General features: G+C 40.8%; 1 protein-coding gene across 6 annotated transcripts in view; it reads left to right on the forward strand.

Annotated features, from left to right (window-relative positions):
• ryr1b (ryanodine receptor 1b (skeletal)) overlaps positions 1-20,932 on the forward strand; it is a 65,083-nt gene that overhangs the window by 18,352 nt on the left and 25,799 nt on the right. For all 6 annotated transcript variants that reach the window (XM_086262251.1, XM_086262252.1, XM_086262254.1 and 3 more), the window contains 52 exons: positions 81-177; positions 275-349; positions 505-661; positions 782-946; positions 2,328-2,449; positions 2,550-2,736; positions 2,923-3,058; positions 3,149-3,244; positions 3,615-3,733; positions 4,376-4,509; positions 4,841-5,082; positions 5,168-5,360; positions 5,971-6,187; positions 6,264-6,368; positions 6,599-6,702; positions 6,800-6,883; positions 6,973-7,132; positions 7,274-7,421; positions 7,533-7,738; positions 8,100-8,274; positions 8,405-8,613; positions 8,693-9,039; positions 9,318-9,453; positions 9,593-9,753; positions 11,528-11,690; positions 11,783-11,869; positions 12,210-12,436; positions 12,805-13,249; positions 13,333-13,896; positions 14,044-14,244; positions 14,587-14,695; positions 14,783-14,929; positions 15,050-15,323; positions 15,462-15,579; positions 15,688-15,820; positions 16,041-16,135; positions 16,220-16,355; positions 16,440-16,623; positions 16,763-16,874; positions 16,999-17,119; positions 17,217-17,386; positions 17,568-17,788; positions 18,035-18,125; positions 18,208-18,348; positions 18,439-18,602; positions 19,430-19,508; positions 19,587-19,676; positions 19,904-20,056; positions 20,239-20,316; positions 20,424-20,499; positions 20,584-20,707; positions 20,801-20,916. In XM_086262251.1, coding sequence (XP_086118377.1) covers positions 81-177; positions 275-349; positions 505-661; positions 782-946; positions 2,328-2,449; positions 2,550-2,736; positions 2,923-3,058; positions 3,149-3,244; positions 3,615-3,733; positions 4,376-4,509; positions 4,841-5,082; positions 5,168-5,360; positions 5,971-6,187; positions 6,264-6,368; positions 6,599-6,702; positions 6,800-6,883; positions 6,973-7,132; positions 7,274-7,421; positions 7,533-7,738; positions 8,100-8,274; positions 8,405-8,613; positions 8,693-9,039; positions 9,318-9,453; positions 9,593-9,753; positions 11,528-11,690; positions 11,783-11,869; positions 12,210-12,436; positions 12,805-13,249; positions 13,333-13,896; positions 14,044-14,244; positions 14,587-14,695; positions 14,783-14,929; positions 15,050-15,323; positions 15,462-15,579; positions 15,688-15,820; positions 16,041-16,135; positions 16,220-16,355; positions 16,440-16,623; positions 16,763-16,874; positions 16,999-17,119; positions 17,217-17,386; positions 17,568-17,788; positions 18,035-18,125; positions 18,208-18,348; positions 18,439-18,602; positions 19,430-19,508; positions 19,587-19,676; positions 19,904-20,056; positions 20,239-20,316; positions 20,424-20,499; positions 20,584-20,707; positions 20,801-20,916 — 8,394 coding nt within the window. The remainder of the gene's footprint in view (positions 1-80; positions 178-274; positions 350-504; positions 662-781; positions 947-2,327; positions 2,450-2,549; positions 2,737-2,922; positions 3,059-3,148; positions 3,245-3,614; positions 3,734-4,375; positions 4,510-4,840; positions 5,083-5,167; positions 5,361-5,970; positions 6,188-6,263; positions 6,369-6,598; positions 6,703-6,799; positions 6,884-6,972; positions 7,133-7,273; positions 7,422-7,532; positions 7,739-8,099; positions 8,275-8,404; positions 8,614-8,692; positions 9,040-9,317; positions 9,454-9,592; positions 9,754-11,527; positions 11,691-11,782; positions 11,870-12,209; positions 12,437-12,804; positions 13,250-13,332; positions 13,897-14,043; positions 14,245-14,586; positions 14,696-14,782; positions 14,930-15,049; positions 15,324-15,461; positions 15,580-15,687; positions 15,821-16,040; positions 16,136-16,219; positions 16,356-16,439; positions 16,624-16,762; positions 16,875-16,998; positions 17,120-17,216; positions 17,387-17,567; positions 17,789-18,034; positions 18,126-18,207; positions 18,349-18,438; positions 18,603-19,429; positions 19,509-19,586; positions 19,677-19,903; positions 20,057-20,238; positions 20,317-20,423; positions 20,500-20,583; positions 20,708-20,800; positions 20,917-20,932) is intronic.

The following is a 20,932-nucleotide window of genomic DNA, read 5'->3' on the forward strand; positions in this document are numbered from 1 at the left end:
CTGCTTTAAAAAACTCTGTCTCTTCCCTGTCCCCGTAAAAATAAACATAACACAGAATGGATGTTTGTTCCTTTACACAGGTTATTTAACAGGAGGTCATGTTCTCAGGCTTTTCCATGGCCACATGGACGAATGTCTGGCCATCGCTACACCAGAGGAAGGAGAAGAAAAGCGCAGGTGAGAATATAGGAACGCTAAGTTGCTCTTAGTAGAACAACTTCTTGTTAGTGTGATACCATGTACATACTGTATGTGTGCGCCCACTCTGCCACAGGATGGCTCATTATGAAGGCGGTACTGTGTGCAGTCAGGCTCGATCCCTGTGGAGGCTGGAACCCCTCAGAATCAGGTGATTATCTCCTCAAGGGAGTCATGTGACACACATTAGTTGGTTGAATTGCTGGGTAAGGTAAGAATAAGGAAGAGCAACAAAAATCAAAATATAGTAGTGAATGAAACAGTTTAGTTGGCTTCTTTATAGTTTTTTTCTTTAACTTTGTGCAGTTGGAGTGGTAGCCACATGAAGTGGGGACAGTCTTTTCGTATTCGCCACATCACGACGGGCCGGTACCTGTGTCTTGATGAGGAAAAGGGCCTCTTGGTGGTCGATCCCGAGAAGGCGAACACCAAACTGTCTGCTTTCTGCTTCCGTGCTTCAAAGGTCAACATTTTAATTTGAATTTCTCAGTGCACTTGGATAGTCATAGTTAATATACGTGATTTCTTCTCTCATTGACTTCAGTTTTTTTCTCACGTACTGTCCTTTTCTCCCCCCGAGCAGGAGAAGGTGGAGGTGGCTCAGAAGCGTGATGTTGAGGGGATGGGCATTCCAGAGATTAAGTATGGAGAGTCCATGTGCTTTGTCCAGCATGTGTCTACAGCCCTGTGGCTCACATATGCTGCCCTGGATGCTAAAGCTGCTCGTTTGGGAATGATGAAAAGGAAGGTAATGATCTATCCTGGGAATAAAAGTGAGATACAAACCCAATTCTGAAAAAGTTGTCACACTGTGTAAAAGATAAATAAAAGCATGATAATTAGCAAATATAAAAATATTTCATTCACAGTAGAACACAGAAAACATGTCAAATGTCTAGTTATTTTAAGAACAATATGAGCTCATTTTGAATTTGATGATAACAGCACACCTCAAAAGATTTGGCAGATGGAAAACAAAAGGTTGGAAAAGTAATTACTTTGAAAAAACAGCTAAATTAACATTTTGCAACTGATGTTAACTGACAACAGGTCAAAGAGCATCTTAGAGAGATACAGAATGACCAATCTGCAAAAAAACGTTCCTAAACTTAAAATTGTGAATATATTGAATGTTTCATCATCCTCAGCACAGAATAGAATGTAAAGAATAGAATAGCCATTTATTGTCATTGTAAATGTGCAATGAAATTGTGAGTGCTCCACACCAACTGTTGTGAGCCTAGAGGTGTGGGACCTGATTGACCTGAGGCGTCTAGAGGGTAGTGATGTCAAACATGTGGAGTGCGGGGTGCAAGGGGTCACCTGTGATGGCCCTGGTTTTCCTGAGACAGGAGGATCTAGCAATGGCCTCCAGGGGTGGGAGAGGGCAGCCAATGATTTTTTGGGCAGTGCTAATTACCCCCTGGGCTGCCTTCCTGTTCTCAGTTGTGGTCGTTGCATACCAAACACCCAGTACATAATATCATCAAAAGATCCCAAGAATTTGGAGAAATCTGTGCACACTGGATAAAACCAAAAATCAGTATTGGATGACTGTTTTGTTTGGGCCCTTGGGCAGCACAGCATTAAAACAGACATGATTCTGCCATAGAAATCAGTGCATAGGCTCAGCTCAGGAACATTTCCAGAAATCAGGTTAAAGATCTATTATACGAAGAAGAAGCCACATGTGAACATGATCCAAAAACACTTCCATCTTCTCTGGGCCATTTAAAATGGACTGGGGTAAAGTGGTAGACTATTCTGTGGACGAATCAAAAGTGAAAATTCTTGTAAAACCTGGATTCCACATCTGGATTAATTTGGCTTGTGGAAGATCTTTCTTGTTATCACCACACAGTTAGAAAGGCTGGATCTTTGATGATATGGAGCTACTTTACTGCATATTCACAGCTTGTAATCTGGAAAAGCACCATCAATGCGGAAGAGTCCGGGTGCTGGCTTGCCAGCAGTCCAGACATTTGTCAGATTTTAGTATTGTTTACCTGCATCTGTGTGCTTTAATGTTTAATGTGAAAATAAGTAAATATTGATAATGGCAAACCTTTTTAAGGTTCTTAAATCTTTTTTCCTACATAAGTACCACCAATGGAAAATAATGTTTCCAGGTTATTCTGCACCAAGAGGGCCATATGGACGATGCCTTGACTGTGTCCCGCTCTCAGACTGAAGAGTCACAGGCTGCTCGAATGATTTACAGCACCACAGGCCTCTTCAGGCAGTTCATCAAGTAAGTTTATATGTTTTCAAAATGTGGATGAGTGGAAACTCTTTTTTGCAGCAGGATGCAGTCATATAAACCTATTATTAAATTTTATTTGTTCTTTCAGTGGATTGGACTCCCTCAGTGGGAAGAACAAGTCACCAGGGACAGGATCACTTCCTCTGGAGTCGGTCATCCTCTCTCTTCAGGATCTCATCTTCTACTTTCGCCCACCTGAGGAGGAACTGGAACACGAAGAGAAACAGACCAAGCTCCGCTCTCTCCGCAACCGGCAGAACCTCTTCCAGGAGGAGGTAATCAGCATGCTGCCATCCAAACCTCTTGCTCTATGAGTGCAAGAAATAATTTCAGTGTTATATTCAGAATAAAGGGGAATATTATTTTTTATTCAAAATAAGTTTAAATGGATGTGAACGTGACCTAAACTCTCAGGTTATTATTATGAATCCTGATGTTTTTATTTTTGTTTTCAACCCCAGGGAATGATAACCATTGTGCTGGAGTGCATTGACCGCCTGAACGTATACAACACTGCTGCCCACTTTTCTGAATTTGCGGGAGAGGAGGCTGCTGAGTCCTGGAAGGAGATTGTCAACCTCCTTTATGAGCTGCTGGGTACGACCTCTGAAAACACAAACCGCAAATTATATGTGGTCTCTGCTGAATAAAGAAAAAATGATTTGTCTCTGTGTCTCCACTGCACAGCTTCTCTGATCAGGGGTAACCGATCAAATTGTGCATTGTTCTGTGACAATCTCGACTGGTTGGTCAGCAAGCTGGACCGTCTGGAGGCCTCCTCAGGTTTGAAATGCACCTTACTCATTCAGTCATACATCCACCACCCACAAATTACAAGTGTTTCGACTAATTGGCTTGGCAGGATCTACTGTTTATAATTGGCACAGCTTAATGCATTAAGCCCTAGGGTGTTGTTTGTTATTTCCACTTAGAAAATCCTCAGATTAATAACACCTTCGATACAGTACAATATAACTGAAATACACAAGTCTCCTTACATTCAGTACATCCAGTCTAGATCAGGAGTTGGTTAAAAATTCACAACAACAGTTGCATCAAGTTGCTTTATTTATCTCTGCCAGCCAGCAGCTGGCCTGAAGACTGTATATTATTTAAATATTACCAGTATGTGAACCCTTTTCCTTGTTTTTAGGTATTCTTGAGGTGCTGTACTGTGTCTTAATTGAAAGCCCCGAGGTTCTGAACATCATCCAGGAGAACCACATCAAATCCATCATCTCTCTCTTGGACAAACATGGAAGGAACCATAAGGTAGGCTATATTTCACTGCCAGGAACTGAAAGGGAAAATAAATTAGCTCCATATGATATGCACTCATATTTGAATATTTTCCCATTAACACGTTAAATCTGTTTTGCTGTTGTTTCTTGTCAGGATTTGCAGATGTAATCAAAATATGCAAGATTTAGATGCATGTCTGTAGACACACAGACACGACATCCTTTCTCAGTGTGCACTTTTTGAAATTAGTGTGTGCATGAAGGACTGCCTGTTTGCTTGATTTTACATCAGTGCTAAAGTGCTTTGGAGACACTAGTTTATCTCCTCTTACCAGTATCTCCTGTGGAGGAGGTATTGGTGGGCTATCACATCATCACATCAGTTATGGATCTATAAACTTGTAAAGAAAAAAAAGTAGAAGAGAAAGCAAAGACAAAATCCAGGCAAATATATTTTTGCCTGTTGGTGGTAGCTAGCTGGTGTGTGTCTCTCTCCTGTCATGGGCAGCAGTTCTTCTGTTTATCTCATAATGTAAAGACAGTCCTAAATGTCTGAATGAATCTGACTCATAAAAATCCTTTTTGTTCGTGCTGTTCTGTTTTTAGTAATCTTAACCAGCGGATAATCCAGTGATAATTAAGTTAATAAAAGTGTTTATGCTTCTACCTTTAGGTGCTGGATGTCTTGCGCTCTCTTTGTGTGTGTAACGGTGTAGCTGTGAGGTCCAACCAGAACCTCATCACTGAAAATCTACTTCCAGGTCGTGACCTCTTGCTACAGACCAGCATTGTAAACTATGTCACCAGGTACTTGAACTACTGTTGTTTTCAAAATCTGAATCAGGGAAACTTCATTAATCCCAGAGGGAAACTGAGTTATCATAGCAGCATAAATACAACAGACAACAAAGGAATAGCATAAAAAGAAGTGTAGAAATAGAGATACAATTAGATAAAATTATAAATATAAAAGGACACAAGTATTAACACTAATGTTTCTGGGATATTGCAGAAATTAAAGGTGCACAAGTGTCCAAATATACATTGTTTTGCAATATTTCCACGTTGTTAGTTTTTAGTTATTTCCCCTTGTTGTCTATAAAAGTTAATGCTAATGTACTTTCTCCTCTGTACTCAGTGTAAGGCCCAACATCTTCTTGGGTACATGTGAGGGGTCAACACAGTATAAGAAGTGGTACTATGAGGTGATGGTAGACCATGTGGAAGCCTTTGTGACAGCACAGGCGAGTCACCTGCGGGTAGGCTGGGCTTTGACTGAAGGTTATAGCCCCTATCCTGGAGGAGGAGAAGGCTGGGGTGGTAATGGTGTGGGAGATGACCTCTACTCATATGGCTTTGATGGACTGCATCTGTGGTCAGGTAAGATTTCCTTAAATTCTTTAAAAGAAGATTTACAATCTCTTGTAACCAATACAACCTCTTTACTACCTGCTCTACTGTTCAGGTACTGTGGCCCGCCAGGTGGCTTCGCCCAGTGCACATACACTGGCTGCCGATGATGTTGTAAGCTGCTGTCTGGATCTCAGTGTGCCCAGTATCTCCTTCCGTATTAATGGCCACCCAGTTCAGGGAATGTTTGAAAACTTTAATGTTGATGGCCTCTTCTTTCCTGTTATTAGCTTTTCTGCTGGGGTCAAGTAAGTTTAACATACAAATAAAGCGTAATCCTCTGTTTCACTATTTACTTGTATTTTGTTGATTAATGTAACTGATAAACAGTAAATTCATGTGATACATGTTGATGCAATGCAATTATGCAAGCAGAAGCTAATTTAATGGTTTTTCATGAGTTTGTCACCTTTTAAATTGTAATTTAATTTCAATTATTGGACTATTGGTGTAATAATATACAATGGGGAAGTAACAAAAGAATTATTATTGCATTATATTTCAGAATTTCTCCAGTTTTATATTTTTAATAATTATTATTTTTCTTTTATTTCTTTAGATTATTGTCTAATCTCCCAAATAATAGCTTTAAAATCTTCAGAGTCCTGTCACTTAAAAGCTCTTACAGGATTTGTCTGTAATAAATCTTTAGAGTGCTGAGATGGGGCTTATGCATCATTGACTGATGAGTACAAGAAGGGAAACAGGCTCAGGAACTGGCACAGAAATAAAATCATTTTTTTCTGTATTATGAGTTTTCTAAAGATCAATGAACCATTGTCATAAAGGAGTTTAGTAGTATATAAACCTCTGTCGTATAGATAAAGACTTGGACTCACTTGGTTTTTGTCTCCTTAGGGCTCGGTTCCTCCTCGGTGGTCGCCATGGGGACTTTAAATTCATGCCCCCGCCTGGTTATGCGCCATGCTACGAGGCTTTGTTGCCTAGAGAGAGGATGCGTCTTGAACATATCAAGGAGTACAAGCATGACTTTAATGGTGTGCGCAATCTTCTGGGTCCTACTCTGTCCCTCACTCACACATCTTTCACCCCCTGCCCTGTGGACACAATTCAGGTAAAATCCCCTCAGCTAAAATCAGTATTCGATGTCTTTGTTTCTTTTCGTTTTCTGACTTTCCTTTAATTTATAGATTGTCTTGCCACCCCACTTGGAACGTATCCGAGAAAAACTGGCAGAGAATATTCACGAACTCTGGGCTATCACTCGTATTGAGCAGGGCTGGACCTATGGGATTGTGAGTATGGTGTCAGCACTGCAGAACAGATGCAACTATACGAGATTAGTGGTTTGACAACATCAGCTTTAAGTGGTTTGGAGCTTTTAACTGTTAAAAGTTAATATGACTGTTAGAAATGCTTCAAAATGCTTTACACAAGCAAAAAAAAGCATGAACTAACATATACATATATAAATTTACACACATTTATAAACTGTGGGTAAAAAAACTATGATTTTTCCCTCCAGTTTAGGGATGACAACAAGAAACTCCACCCCTGTCTGGTGGACTTCCAAAGTCTGCCTGAACCAGAGAAGAACTACAATCTGCAGATGTCTGCTGAGACGCTCAAGTGAGTAGCAGGTTAGATTTGAGAGATTTAAAGGTCAGAGGAAAACGCTTATGTCCCATTATTGGTGAACTTGTGTCTTTACTTTATTATCCCGCAGGACTCTCCTAGCACTGGGTTGCCATGTTGGTATGGGTGATGAGAAAGCGGAGGAGAATCTAAAGAAAATCAAGCTTCCCAAGACGTATGAAAACAAAAGATATTTCTTATTGTTTCGTCATAATTTTATACTTTAACTATGCAGATCTAAATGTAACCATATCTTTCTGTTAGCTATGTGATGAGCAACGGATACAAGCCTGCCCCGCTTGATCTCAGCCATGTCAAGCTGACACCAAACCAGAATCAGCTTGTAGAAAAACTGGCAGAAAATGGGCATAATGTTTGGGCGAGGGACCGAGTACGGCAAGGATGGACCTACAGCATTGTCCAGGTGATGATTTCCCAATCCTTAGTGGATCTTTTATTTATTGGTGGATTGTCTGTCTTAAAGTACACAATCAATCACTTACAATCACATGCATTGTATATTTTTTTCTTTTCTATATAAAGCTGCATTTTTTACACTTTTCAGGACATTGTTAATAAGCGTAACCCTCGTCTGGTACCTTACAACCTGCTGGATGAGAGAACTAAGAAAACCAACCGAGACAGCGTTAACAACGCTGTCCGTACACTCATTGGCTATGGCTACAACATTGAGCCTCCAGATCAGGAGAGCAGTAAGTAATCTTTCCTCATGTGTTCGCTAATTAAATGCACAGTATCTTTTTTACACCACCTTTTTTGTCTTTCTTATTCTTATCTGTCATGTTTTCCCTCTTTCACTGCAGCTGGCCATGGCCTTGAGAACACCCGTGGGGACAAGGTGCGAATCTTCAGGGCAGAGAAGTCGTATGCTGTCACCCAAGGAAAGTGGTACTTTGAGTTTGAGGCAGTCTCAACAGGGGAGATGAGAGTGGGCTGGGCACGTCCTAATGTCCACTCTGACACTGAACTGGGAGCAGATGAATTGGCCTACGTCTTTAATGGCAATAAGGTTAGTCACTAGGGTAACATTAAAAATCGAATTTAGACTTGTTAACTTGGTCTATAAAAAATTATATTGTGTAAATGTTTTCTAAATCATTCACATCTTTTTGAATGGGTGACGTGGATCTCAAACTATTAGAAATATTGAATTTTGAGGAGGGAAGTTCTTTAAGTTGTAGGAATAGAAAATATCACACTGTCTTTATTATTTTTGTATAGCTAGGAGAAGGTTGAGGTTTCGTAAACCTGAGGCAAGATGTATTAGTCAGTAGCTAAAAAAGGTTACTGTAGCACACTGTAGCTGGTGGAAATGATGTCTCTGTTTTTGTGGAAATAGGTAATATTTTATTTGTTGTAACCTCTTCCAGGCCCAGCGATGGCATATTGGCAATGAACCATTTGGCCGCCAGTGGCAGTCTGGTGATGTCGTTGGCTGTATGATAGACCTGACTGAGATGAACATCATGTTCACACTCAATGGAGAAATGTTGATCAGTGACTCAGGCTCAGAGATGGCTTTCAAAGATATTGAAATTGGGGATGGTGAGAACTGTTTTTTTTATAGAACCAGCATTAGCACCAATAACTAAAAGTTACTGGTGCCAGTTTGCATTATAAGCAGCAGCTTGAAAAAACTATTAACTAATTCCTTCCCTTTCATGCTACCCATCAGGTTTTATTCCAGTGTGTACCCTGGGTCTATCTCAGGTTGGAAGGATTAATCTTGGTCAAGATGTCAGCAGCCTGCGCTATTTTGCCATTTGTGGCCTGCAGGAAGGATTTGAACCTTTTGCCATCAATATGAAGCGAGACATCACCATGTGGTTCAGTAAAAGTTTGCCCCAGTTTGGGCCTGTGCCTGCTGATCACAACCATATTGAGGTAACTATTCAGAGACATGTGTAAAGTTTAATAAAGTTAGAACTTCAAAATGAGTAATTTCTGTATTTTTGTCTCCTAGGTCTCCCGTGTTGACGGGACCGTGGACAGCGCCCCCTGTCTGAAGCTGACGCACAAGACGTTTGGGTCGCAGAATGCCAACACTGATATGATGTTCCTTAGACTCAGCATGCCTGTGCAGTTCCATGAGACCTTTAAGATCCCGGCAGGTACCACCCCTCTCACCCGTGCCCTTACTATACCTGAGGAGGAAGTCGCAGTGGTAGAACCTGACTCAGAGTTTGAAGTTTTGAAAAAGTCTGCCAGTCGCAAGGAGCAGGAAGAGGACAAGAAGGACCCCTCTGTGCCTAAGGAGATCTCCGTGGAAAATGAGAAGGACACAATGTCAGAAAAGGGAAAGAAAAAAGGGTACGTTTGTCAGTTTGTCACTGCAAAATAATGAAACTCTTCTGGACTGTTATGGTTGCTGGTTTAATATAAATTAAACAGAACAATCTCAATCACCTTCTGTTTTATTATATTTATTTGTTTTGTTTGATTTTACGAATATTTGTGCTACATACCAATAACTGAAGTTGTGATATTTGGCTTGTTCTTTTAGAATGAAATCCACTGAAACTGTAAAGCAGTTAGAAGCCTTTAAAAAACACTAATTCCAAATGTTATTTATCTTCCGTGGACAACAGATTTTTCTCCAAAGCCAAGAAGGCAGCCATGACACCTCTTGCCCCTCCTCCTGCTCCTCCAACGGTGCCACGTTTGGTGGAAGACGTGGTCCCTGATGACAGAGATGATCCTGAGATCATCCAAAATACCACCACTGTGAGATTCACGTTATTATTTGCTACAGTTACACATATTATTACCTGAGATTTTGTCAATTTGAATGATGGCTTTAAGTTTTCATGTAATCTGTAGATAATAAAATAATATGATTTCTTCTTTTTTCCCCCGTCTTTAGTATTACTACTCTGTGAGGATCTTTGCTGGGCAGGAGCCGTCTGGTGTTTGGGTTGGCTGGGTCACTCCTGATTACCACATGTATGATCAAAACTTTGACCTCTCCAAGGTCCGCAGTGTCACTGTCACAGTGGGAGATGACAGAGGCAACATACATGACAGGTTAGTTTTTTTCGTGCATAAATTTTTATTATTGCTGGCCAATCATTGAGGAAAACTTATAAATATATTTTTTATGTATTATTTATTTAATCTTAATTTAATCTAATGACATTTAGGCTAGATTTGTTTATTTAAATGCTGTGGAAGTAAAGACAAACAACACAAAGAAATTACAAATTAAATATGCCTTCATATTAATTTGGCATTGCACCTAAATGAATCAAGCTTATTTCCAGCTCCATATTTTTGTTCTGGGACTTCATTAGAGCAGCTTTATATGCTTTACAGTGAAAAAAAAATTATGGATCTTACTTACTTTGAGATGCAGCCTCTCAGTTCATTATCTGTTTAAGCTCGTGTCTATTTAAGACCCCCTCATGCTAATTGCCCACTTTTCCTCGCCTGGCTGCTGCAAAAAGTCAATTTCTTATTCAAAGGAGCTTGCAAAGAAAAGCGTCTGGACTTCTTTAAGTTGCTTGAAGACATTTCACCTCTCATCCGAGAAGCTTCTTCAGTTCTAAGGTCAAATGGTGGAGAGTCCCAGATATAAACCTAGTGGGAGTTTCCCCCCACAGAGGGACAAAAGGACCCCCTGATGATCCTCTAATCGCCTGAGCCAAGGTGTGAAACTGAAGGACAGACGCAACAACATTGTCATCCCCTATGTAGCCGGTGTATCAGAAAAACTCAGGAGGGTTTTCTCCAAGCATGACATCCCGGTGCATTTCAGACCCAGCAACACGCTCAGACAAAAACTGGTTCACCCGAAAGACAAAACGCCAAAACACAGACTTAACAATGTGGTGTATGCTGTACAGTGCAGCGAGGAATGCCCAGACCTCTACATTGGAGAAACCAAACAGCCACTTCACAAGCGCATGGCACAACATAGAAGAGCCACCTCCACAGGACAAGACTCAGCAGTCCATCTGCATCTTAAGGATAAAGGACACTCTTTCGAGGATGCCAATGTTCACATTTTGGACGGAGAGGACAGATGGTTTGAAAGAGGAGTGAAAGAAGCCATCTATGTCCACTGTGAGCGACCATCTTTGAACAGAGGCGGTGGTTTACGACACCAACTCTCTGCCATCTATAATCCAGTTTTGAGATCCCTTCCCAGACGCCTTAACGCCCACTCACATCCTGGGCCATCTGACCTCAGGAATTCGCATGATAAGGTGGGGCCAGGTTTCACAACGAGCTCACCCGAAACTCTGGCTGATTGGGACCCACACCCAGTTTCACACCTTGGCTCAGGCGATTAGAGGATCATCAGGGGGTCCTTTTGTCCCTCTGTGGGGGGAAACTCCCACTAGGTTTATATCTGGGACTCTCCACCATTTGACCTTAGAACTGAAGAAGCTTCACGGATGAGAGGTGAAACGTCTTCAAGCAACTTAAAGAAGTCCAGACGCTTTTCTTTGCAAGCTCCTTTGACTACGATGACCTGGATGACTGAGAACCTTCACAGACAATTTCTTATTCTTAAAAAACTCATATTTTGTAGAAAATACAATCATCAGGTTACTTTTACATATGCTGAACTCATTATTTGAAGCTCTATTCATATTCACAGTGTATGACAGAAAATAAAATAAAGAAAATACAATTCAAAGTTAGTTAGGGTTCTATTTTGCTTACATCTACTTCTTTTTTTTGGTTTGTTAGTTACTGTAAAGAATTTGGATCAGCTGCAGTATTTCAATTGAGACAGATGAGTTTAACTGGAGTGAGTTTCATTACAGCCGTGTTTCTTGCTCATTCTTTGCAGCATGAAGCACAGTAATTGTTACATGGTGTGGGGAGGGGACCTGGTCAGCAATCAACAGACCCGCTTTAGCCAGGAGGACATGGTGATTGGCTGCCTTGTTGATCTGGCAACAGGTCTAATGACTTTTACGGCAAATGGAAAGGAGATTAATACTTTCTACCAGGTAAGGGAAAGTCAAATAGATTTATCTGTGTTTTTTATTCTTTGCTTTAAATGTATCCTGATGAGCTATGTGACAACGCTATGTTCTGTCAGGTGGAGCCGAACACCAAACTCTTCCCTGCAGTTTTCGTTCAGCCGTTCAGTCAGAACATGGTGCAGCTAGAGTTGGGCAAACTCAAGGTCAGATGGAACGGTTTTCACTCTCTTTTGCAGCTGCCTTTTCTTAAAGTGTCACCAATTTAGAAATGTATGGTAATGTAAGTCAGACCCACGTTGGTGGTCTTTGGGAGTGGAGCACGGTCCAATCTTGCATTGCAATTCTCCTACTTATCTCTTTTAATATTGGACCAGATGTTGTCCATCATTTATTAATGATGATGTTTGGTGTTTTTAATAAAATGAACCACTATTTTTTTACCTGTACCTTCACATCTGAATTTCTGTATTTTTCAAATCTAGTTGAATTTATTTTTTCCTTCAAATGACAGTAAGCTCACCTCTACTGTATCTCTCATATCAGAACATCATGCCTATCTCAGCTGCGATGTTCCACAGTGAACGTAACAATCCAGTCCCTCAGTGCCCCCCGAGGCTGGATGTCCAGATGCTGACTCCAGTTATCTGGAGTCGTATGCCAAATCACTTCCTCAAACCAGAGACGGGCAAAGTAAATGAGCGGTTAGGCTGGATGGTGGAGTGTGTTGAACCTCTCATCATGATGGCACTGCACATCCCAGAGGAGAACAGGTCAGAAACAGAATGTCGATGCAGAAAACTCTTAAGTTTAGAGTTTTCATATAGCATTTATGACATTCCTGCTATAAATAATTGAGATAGCAGCAGATCAGCAATCCCTACATCTTTTAACTTTATCATTGCAAATGTCAGTTACTTGTTATACCCGATGTATTTAGAGATGTCAGAGGAAGAAGCTATTTTCTTTTTTCCGCATTAAGAGAGCTGAAAACCAAAAAATACATTTTTTTTATCATGAGAGTGTGATTTAAGAAAGGGAAGGTAAATATATAGAGCGATTAACATATAGTTATTACAAAAGATTTGTCATGATCATATAATGCATACAATGCAATGAAGTTGACTTTTTTTTTCCACAGATGTATTGATATCCTGGAGCTGTCAGAGCGTCAGGATCTGATGAAGTTCCACTATCATACACTCATGCTCTACTGTGCTGTGTGCGCACTTGGGAACAACCGAGTGGCTCATGCATTATGCAGTCATGTGGATGAATCCCAGCTTTTCTATGCTATTGAGAACACCTACCTACCTGGACCTCTTCGCAGCGGCTTCTATGATCTGCTTATCAGCATTCATCTGGAATCAGCAAAACGGGCACGCTTGGGAACCAACAGGGAATTCATTGTTCCCATGACCGAAGAGACCCTCAGCATCAAGCTCTATCCTGATGCAATAAAAGCCCACTCCTTACCTGGTGTTGGTCTCACTACCTGCTTACGGCCAAAGCTGCATTTCTCATCCATCAACTTTGTTGGCACAGACCCTGATTTGTACACCATTAGTCCTGTCTTTCCTCTACAGGTAAGAAACAGGAGACAAGGTGCATTAAACCAAAAATCTTAAATGTTTTCTGCCTTTACTTACTTGTTATTTTGCTTCTGTAGGAGCTGAAAACAAAGGCGATTAACATGTTACGAGAGGCTGTGCTGGATGGTAGCCAGGCCATGCGGGATCCAGTAGGAGGCAGTGTAGAGTTCCACTTTGTCCCAATCTTGAAGCTAATCAGTACACTGCTTATTATGGGCATCTTCAATGATGATGACACCAAGCACATTCTCAAGATGATCGATCCCAATGTTTTCAGTGGAAAGGAAGGGGAGGAAGCTGAAGAGGGTGGAGCTGCTGAAGGAGAAATTGAGGAAAAGAAGGAGGAGGAATCGGAAGAAGCAGCCGAAGACGAGCTTGAGGATGAAGGGGTTGGGGATGAGGAAGAGGAGGAGCTAAAAGAGCTGGAGAAACGAGAGGGTGGGGAGGAAGAGGCTGAGCCCAAGGAAGAAGGAGAAGAGGAGGAAAAGGACAAAGAAGAGGCTAAGAGAGGAAAGGTAGATGGAGAGAAAGCAGAGGAAGAGAAGGAGTCAGAGGCAGTGGAAGCAGAAGCACAGGAGGAAGACGAGGGTCTGGAGGAAGGACTGCTACAGATGACGCTGCCAGAGTCTGTCAAACTGCAGGTCATTGTGATGTTTAAACTATGACTGCTTTACAGTTTCACAACTGATGTGGATAATTGTGTCAGAGGATCTCATATCATAAATTGTTTTGTTTTTTTAAATTATTAGCATTAGAACTTATGTTCCTGTCTCACCTTGCTCTTTCAGATGTGCACACTCCTGCAGTACTTCTGCGATTGCGAGCTGAGACACAGGGTGGAAGCCATTGTAGCATTCTCAGACCAGTTTGTCCATGATGTTAAGAGCAATCAACGTGTCCGTTACAACCAGCTAATGAGAGCCTTCACCATGTCAGCTGCTGAGACTGCACGCAAGACCCGGGAGTTCCGCTCGCCTCCACAGGACCAGGTAATAACTAATATTATCACACTAAACAAATGTCTCATAGGCTCCAGGTTTGAATTAATTTAGATGGTATTTCTTAGTTGATATTCATCTTTGAAAAGTAAAAACTTACACTGAGAACAGTGTAACTTAACAGTTTATCATCAGATCTAAGGATTTAAAGATTAATTATAATGATTAAGTACAAACCATGTACTTGATGACTTAATTATTAGTTCTTGAGATCTGATGATAAACTGTTAAGTTTCCCATATGCTGTTCAGACGACAACAAAACGAACCATATTTATAGCAAAAGACACACAAAATATCCTGATATAGCTGCTATAATGTGCTCTCTGTTAAGGTTCTTATGCTAACGAACTTCAAACACTTGGAGGATGAAGATTCTCCAGTTCCCGAGGACGTGCGGGAAACACTGGCAGAATTCCACAATGACCTCTTGCTTCACTGTGGTGAGCATTTTTGTGTAATTATGAATTTCTTCAGGTGTGAAAAGCTGTTTATGGGTGTTTAATGCTGTTGTCACATTTTTACCATAGGTATACATATTGAGGAGGAACCAGAGGAGGAGGAGGTGGACACTTCACTGAGGGGCAGACTTGTTAGTCTGGTAGACAAGGTTAAAAGCCTCCGTAAGAAGAAGGAGGAGGAGGAAAAGCCAGAGGTGGAGGAAGAAGCAAAACCCAGTAAGATTAACACTTAGATTACCTGTGAAACAGTTGAAGGACCCGATCTGCATTTTCTTTTTAGCTTTAGGGTAAGAGTTAAATTGAGTTTATAACACGCTCTTCCTTCATTTCACCCAGGCACCCTTCAGGAGCTGATCTCCCACACCATGATCCACTGGGCTCAGGAGTCTTTTGTTCAGAACCCTGAGCTGGTGCGACTGATGTTCAGCCTTCTACACCGACTGTACGACGGTCTTGGCGAGCTGATCCGAGCACTGCCCAAAGCATATGCCATCAATGCCGTGTCCGTTCAGGACACCATGGAACTACTTGAGTGTTTGGGACAGATCCGATCACTGCTCATCGTCCAGATGGGTCCTGAAGAGGAGCGGCTTATGATCCAGAGCATTGGGTTAGTGTGGGGGATAAATAGTGTATACTTTGGAATTTAGAGTTAGTTTGTTACATTTTGAGTTATAATAATAGAACATGTGATGTTATTTTATTAAGTAATGTAACACTGATGTATGGCTTCTGTTTTTTTTTTCAGAAATATCATGAATAACAAGGTGTTCTACCAACACCCCAATCTGATGAGAGCTCTGGGTATGCATGAGACTGTGATGGAAGTGATGGTCAACGTGTTAGGTGGAGGAGGAGATTCGAAGGTAACTGTGATTTCTTCAAGCCTTTCACTTTCCAGGCCTGCAATTTATAACACAGCACACATCAGACATTATGCATCTGAAAAAAATGTTTGTTTTTTTCTTGCCCAGGAGATTCGATTCCCCCAAATGGTGACCAGCTGCTGTCGTTTCCTGTGTTACTTCTGCCGTATCAGCCGACAGAACCAGCGTTCTATGTTTGAGCATCTGAGCTACCTGTTGCAGAACAGCGGCATCGGCTTGGGTGAGTCCCCTGTTACACTGTTTACTGTACTCTGTGTATGGCTTATTATGGACAGATTTTATTTTTAAATCTTTTTTATTTTGAATAATCATGAAACAATTATAATAAAATTTAATTCACTGAAGCATGCAGGTAAGACGTTTCTAAATGAGTTTTAATGTGCTGGGATCTTTATACCAGGTGATGAATGAATAAACTCACTGATTATATCCCTATGTAGGCATGCGTGGATCCACACCCCTGGATGTGGCTGCAGCCTCCTGTATTGACAATAACGAGCTGGCCTTGGCTTTACAAGAGCAGGAACTGGAAATGGTTAGAGAGAAAATTTTTTTTAAAAAAAGGCTATAGTGGAACTGTTATCTGATAATCTCTCCTTTTGGTACTCACACGAGGTAGGTGGTGACATACTTGGCAGGCTGTGGACTGCAGATGTGTCCAATGCTCTTGTCTAAGGGCTACCCTGACATTGGCTGGAATCCTTGTGGCGGCGAGAGATACCTGGATTTCCTCCGCTTTGCTGTCTTCGTTAATGGTTGGCTTTGATTATTTTATAATGATGAGATTTGTAAGTAGTCGCCACTAATATTTACCTCCTCCTACAACCTACTCCCCTTAGGAGAAAGCGTGGAAGAGAATGCCACCGTTGTGGTGCGTCTGCTCATCCGTCGCCCTGAGTGCTTTGGCCCAGCCCTGAGAGGAGAGGGTGGTAATGGCCTGCTGGCTGCAATGGAGGAGGCCATCAAGATATCAGAGGATCCGGCAAGAGATGGGCCCACTGTTAAGAAAGACAGGCGCTTCATGTAAGGGCTGGCGCAGTGGCAGTGAATTCGATTTTTGTTGACAAAATAACACCAACTAACAGCTTAGACAAATCACTGTGTAGTTTCACAGCAGCACAACAAATTTTCTTATAGAAAATAACATTATCTGGATTGGCAGGTTTGGTGGTGAGGAACAGCACGAGGAGAACCGTGTGCATCTGGGAAATGCCATCATGTCCTTTTACTCGGCTCTCATTGATCTGCTGGGTCGCTGTGCCCCAGAGATGCATGTAAGTAGAGCAGCTTTTAACATATTTCTATCCCTCAAACCTCCAGGAAGAGTGGATCTGTGGGTGTTTGATTTGTAGGAGTTAGTTTCATATAGCACAATTTATTTATTTTTTTTATTTGTAGCTGATCCAAGCGGGTAAGGGTGAAGCTCTAAGAATCAGGGCCATCCTGAGGTCTCTGGTGCCTATAGAGGACCTGGTTGGAGTAATCAGCTTACCTGTGCAGATTCCAGCATATGGCAAAGGTTGGATAAAAAGTTGTGCTGATACAGGGATGTTTTGTAATAATTTACAAAATGTGGCGCCCTACTTCATAAGGTTTTTTTTCCTATCTAACCACAGATGGCCAGATTATTGAGCCCAAGATGTCTGCCAGTTTTGTGCCAGACCACAAGGCCTCCATGGTGCTCTTCCTCGACAGAGTGTACGGTATTGATAACCAGGACTTCCTGCTTCATGTGCTTGAGGTTGGCTTCTTGCCTGACATGAGAGCTGCAGCTTCTCTGGATACGGTGAGAAAAAAAAGGCACAGACCTAACAGATAAAATTTCCTTCTGTAAATTCTAGATTTCAGTACAAAGTCTGCATATTGATGTAATTTGCTATAGATTCCCTTTGATATAGTTAATGTATCCGTCTGTCTTTAAGGTAATGCAGTGAGTCTAAGCAGTTTTTTGTCTTCTCTGATTTTAGGCGGCATTCAGCACAACTGAAATGGCCTTGGCTCTGAACCGCTACCTCTGTTCGGCTGTACTGCCTCTTCTTACAAAGTGTGCGCCATTGTTTGCTGGAACAGACCACCGGGCCATCATGATCGACTCCATGCTCCACACAATTTATCGCCTGTCTCGTGGCCGAGCCCTTACCAAGGCTCAGAGGGATGTTATAGAGGAGTGTCTCATGTCCCTCTGCAAGTCAGTATTTAAAAAAACCCTCTCTGTATAGCAAATGCTAAATAAGCAAGCTGAATAACTCCAAAAAGGAAGCCTTTATTTTCTATTTGTTTAACCTTTATTCAGCCTGGGGAGGTTTTCGAGACATTATCTCTTTTACAAGAAAGATCTAATGATAACGGCAAATTCACAACAAATTACAAACTTTGAAGTGAATGATGAAACGTGCCTTTTCAAACAGTTTTAAACTTACGGTGATATCCACAGATACCTTCGACCCTCTATGCTGCAGCATTTGCTTAGACGGCTGGTGTTTGACGTACCCATCCTCAATGAATATGCAAAGATGCCTCTCAAGGTGAGTCTTCTGTATAACAGCGTTCTGTTTGTTTGTTTATATAATCTAATTTTTATATCACATATGAATTGAATTGCTTCAGCTGCTGACCAATCACTATGAGCGCTGTTGGAAGTACTACTGCTTGCCAAATGGATGGGCGAATTTTGGGGTGACTTCTGAGGAGGAGCTGCATCTTTCTCGAAAACTCTTTTGGGGAATCTTCGAATCGTTGGCACACAAGGTGGGAGATGTTGTTAACCTTCCATAAGTGCACATCGTTTAAGTTAAGGAATTACTAACTTGGCTTCTCTAATATGAATTTAAATTCTAGAAATTTGATGCAGAGCTCTTCAAGATTGCCATGCCCTGCCTCTGTGCTATAGCTGGAGCCATCCCCCCTGACTATGTGGATGCCAGCTACTCCTCTCACACTGAGAAAAAGGCCTCTGTGGATGCTGAAGGCAACTTTGATCCAAAACCAGTAGAGACCACCAAGTGAGAACTGAAAGAAAGACTGTTTGATGTTATTTTAGTGCATTATTGCTTTTGGAAGAGAGTCAACGTGTACCTTGTCAGTGATGGATAGTTATAATTACATATTTGAACAGATTTTTTAAAGATTGTTTCCAGTTTCAGTTGTATTTGTCATATGCAAGCTAGCACAGGGTCTATGGAATGCTGGGACTGCCATAATGAATGAATGAATGAATGAATTAATTAATTAAATACACCATTAAATAATTAATTAAATGTGTCAATAATTGAAAAGAATTCATTAAAATGGGAAATAATTGATTAAATAAATATTTAATTAAATTTTATATATTAATTATTTATTTATTTACAATTGTAATCAATTATTGCCACAATTAATTAATTTTTTAATGGTGTATTTAATTAATTCATTATGTCAGTCCTGGCACTCCATAAGGGTCAACATTGCAATAAAATGTATTTGACGAGCAGCAGACAGTCACACAGCAGTTAAAAAAATAAAATAATATATATATATATAGTGATCGTGAGAGAGAATATATATATATATATATATATATATATATATATATATATATATATATATATATATATATATATATATATATAAACTGTAGGACAGCTTCTGAGTGCATCCTGTGGAGTGTGGTGTGTGCGTTTAAGTGTTGCTCAAATCTTCAAGTGCAGTTATGAATGTAACTGAAAAGGAAGATATAAACATCTTACATGAAACTACACTGTAATTTCTATAAAGTCATAGTGGCATTCTGAAGTTAAGTTTAGATATTAGATTATTTGAGTAACAGTAAATATGACTAAATTTTCAGCACTATCATCCCAGAGAGACTGGATCCTTTCATCAACAAGTATGCAGAACACACTCATGATAAATGGGCTTTTGAAAAGGTCAGTAATAAGGGAATAATGTAAGCAATAATGTTTTTTAAAGTATTATTTGTAATAATTGCTTAAATCATTTTTCAGATTCAGAACAACTGGACGTATGGAGAGGTGCTAGATGAGAATGCTAAGACTCACCCGATGCTCCGGCCATACAAAACATTCTCTGAAAAGGTAATGATTTTTCACTTGTTTTAGTCTGAAGCTTGAAATTCTGAACACTTAATCATATCTAACCTTTTGTAGTGTCCCTGTGTTCCATTAAATATGAGGATGCCAGATCTTCTTAATTAGTATTCATTACCCATGGACCTTTTGACTATTTTTGCATGATTATTGTTATGGGCATTCATAGTATAGCTTAGTTGTTAATTGTAAAGCCCTCTACCTCCTTTTCTCAGGACAAGGAGATTTATCGTTGGCCCATTAAAGAATCCGTCAAAGCTATGCTAGCATGGGAGTGGACCATAGAGAAAGCAAGGGATGGAGAAGGAGAAGTCGAGAAAAAGGCCGCCGCCACCACCGCCACGCGCAAAATCTCTCAAACTGCTCAGGTAAAAGTCCATATAGGAATGCAAGGTTTTTACATAAGTGTAAAAACAGAACATTTGTGGATCATGCAAAATGAATTTTCTCTTGGCCTAATTAAATTGGGGAAACAATGGAGTTTCTCTTTTACTGAAAAACTTCACATGGACACTGTTACACACAAGATCTTTTTTTAAATTGTCTTCAGGCCACTTATGATCCGAGTCACGGATACAGCCCTCAGCCAGTAGACATCTCAGGAATGGCCCTCTCCAGAGAGCTGCAAGTATGTCTCTTCTGGTCAGATTTTCCCCAGCATTTATAGGTCACACAAGTTGCTCACATACCTTTAAAGAACTAGGTAGAATAATTAGTTATTTTCTTTCCACATAGTCTATGGCTGAACAGCTAGCAGAAAACTATCACAACACCTGGGGCAGGAAGAAGAAGTTGGAGCTACAGTCCAAAGGCAAGAGTAGTTTTTATTACAGTAAACTGGGAGTTTTCTTTTTAATGATATGTTGATTTAAAAAATGACTTGTGCCCTTGCTAGGTGGTGGTACTCATCCTTTGCTCGTGCCTTATGACACATTGACGGCTAAGGAGAAGGCCAGAGACAGGGAGAAAGCCCAGGACCTGCTCAAGTTCCTCCAGCTTAATGGATATGCTGTGACGAGGTAAGCTGGAGCTCTCAGAGTTTAAGATTAGAGCTATCCATTTTTCTCTTTCAACTCCTTCCATATTTCCTCCATCTTTTTTTCCACTCCTAGAGGTCTAAAGGATATGGAACAGGACATCTCCTCCATTGAAAAGCGTTTTGCTTATGGCTTCCTTCAGAAGCTTCTTAAATGGATGGACATTGCCCAGGAATTCATCGCTCATCTTGGTACTGTGATTGAACA

The sequence above is a fragment of the Aulonocara sp. 'chitande type north' Nkhata Bay genome, linkage group LG14, assembly GCF_057382095.1.
Source record: "Aulonocara sp. 'chitande type north' Nkhata Bay isolate Kocher_YH1m ecotype deep benthic linkage group LG14, A_spYH_male_GT1.1, whole genome shotgun sequence".
Taxonomy (NCBI): domain Eukaryota; kingdom Metazoa; phylum Chordata; class Actinopteri; order Cichliformes; family Cichlidae; genus Aulonocara; species Aulonocara sp. 'chitande type north' Nkhata Bay.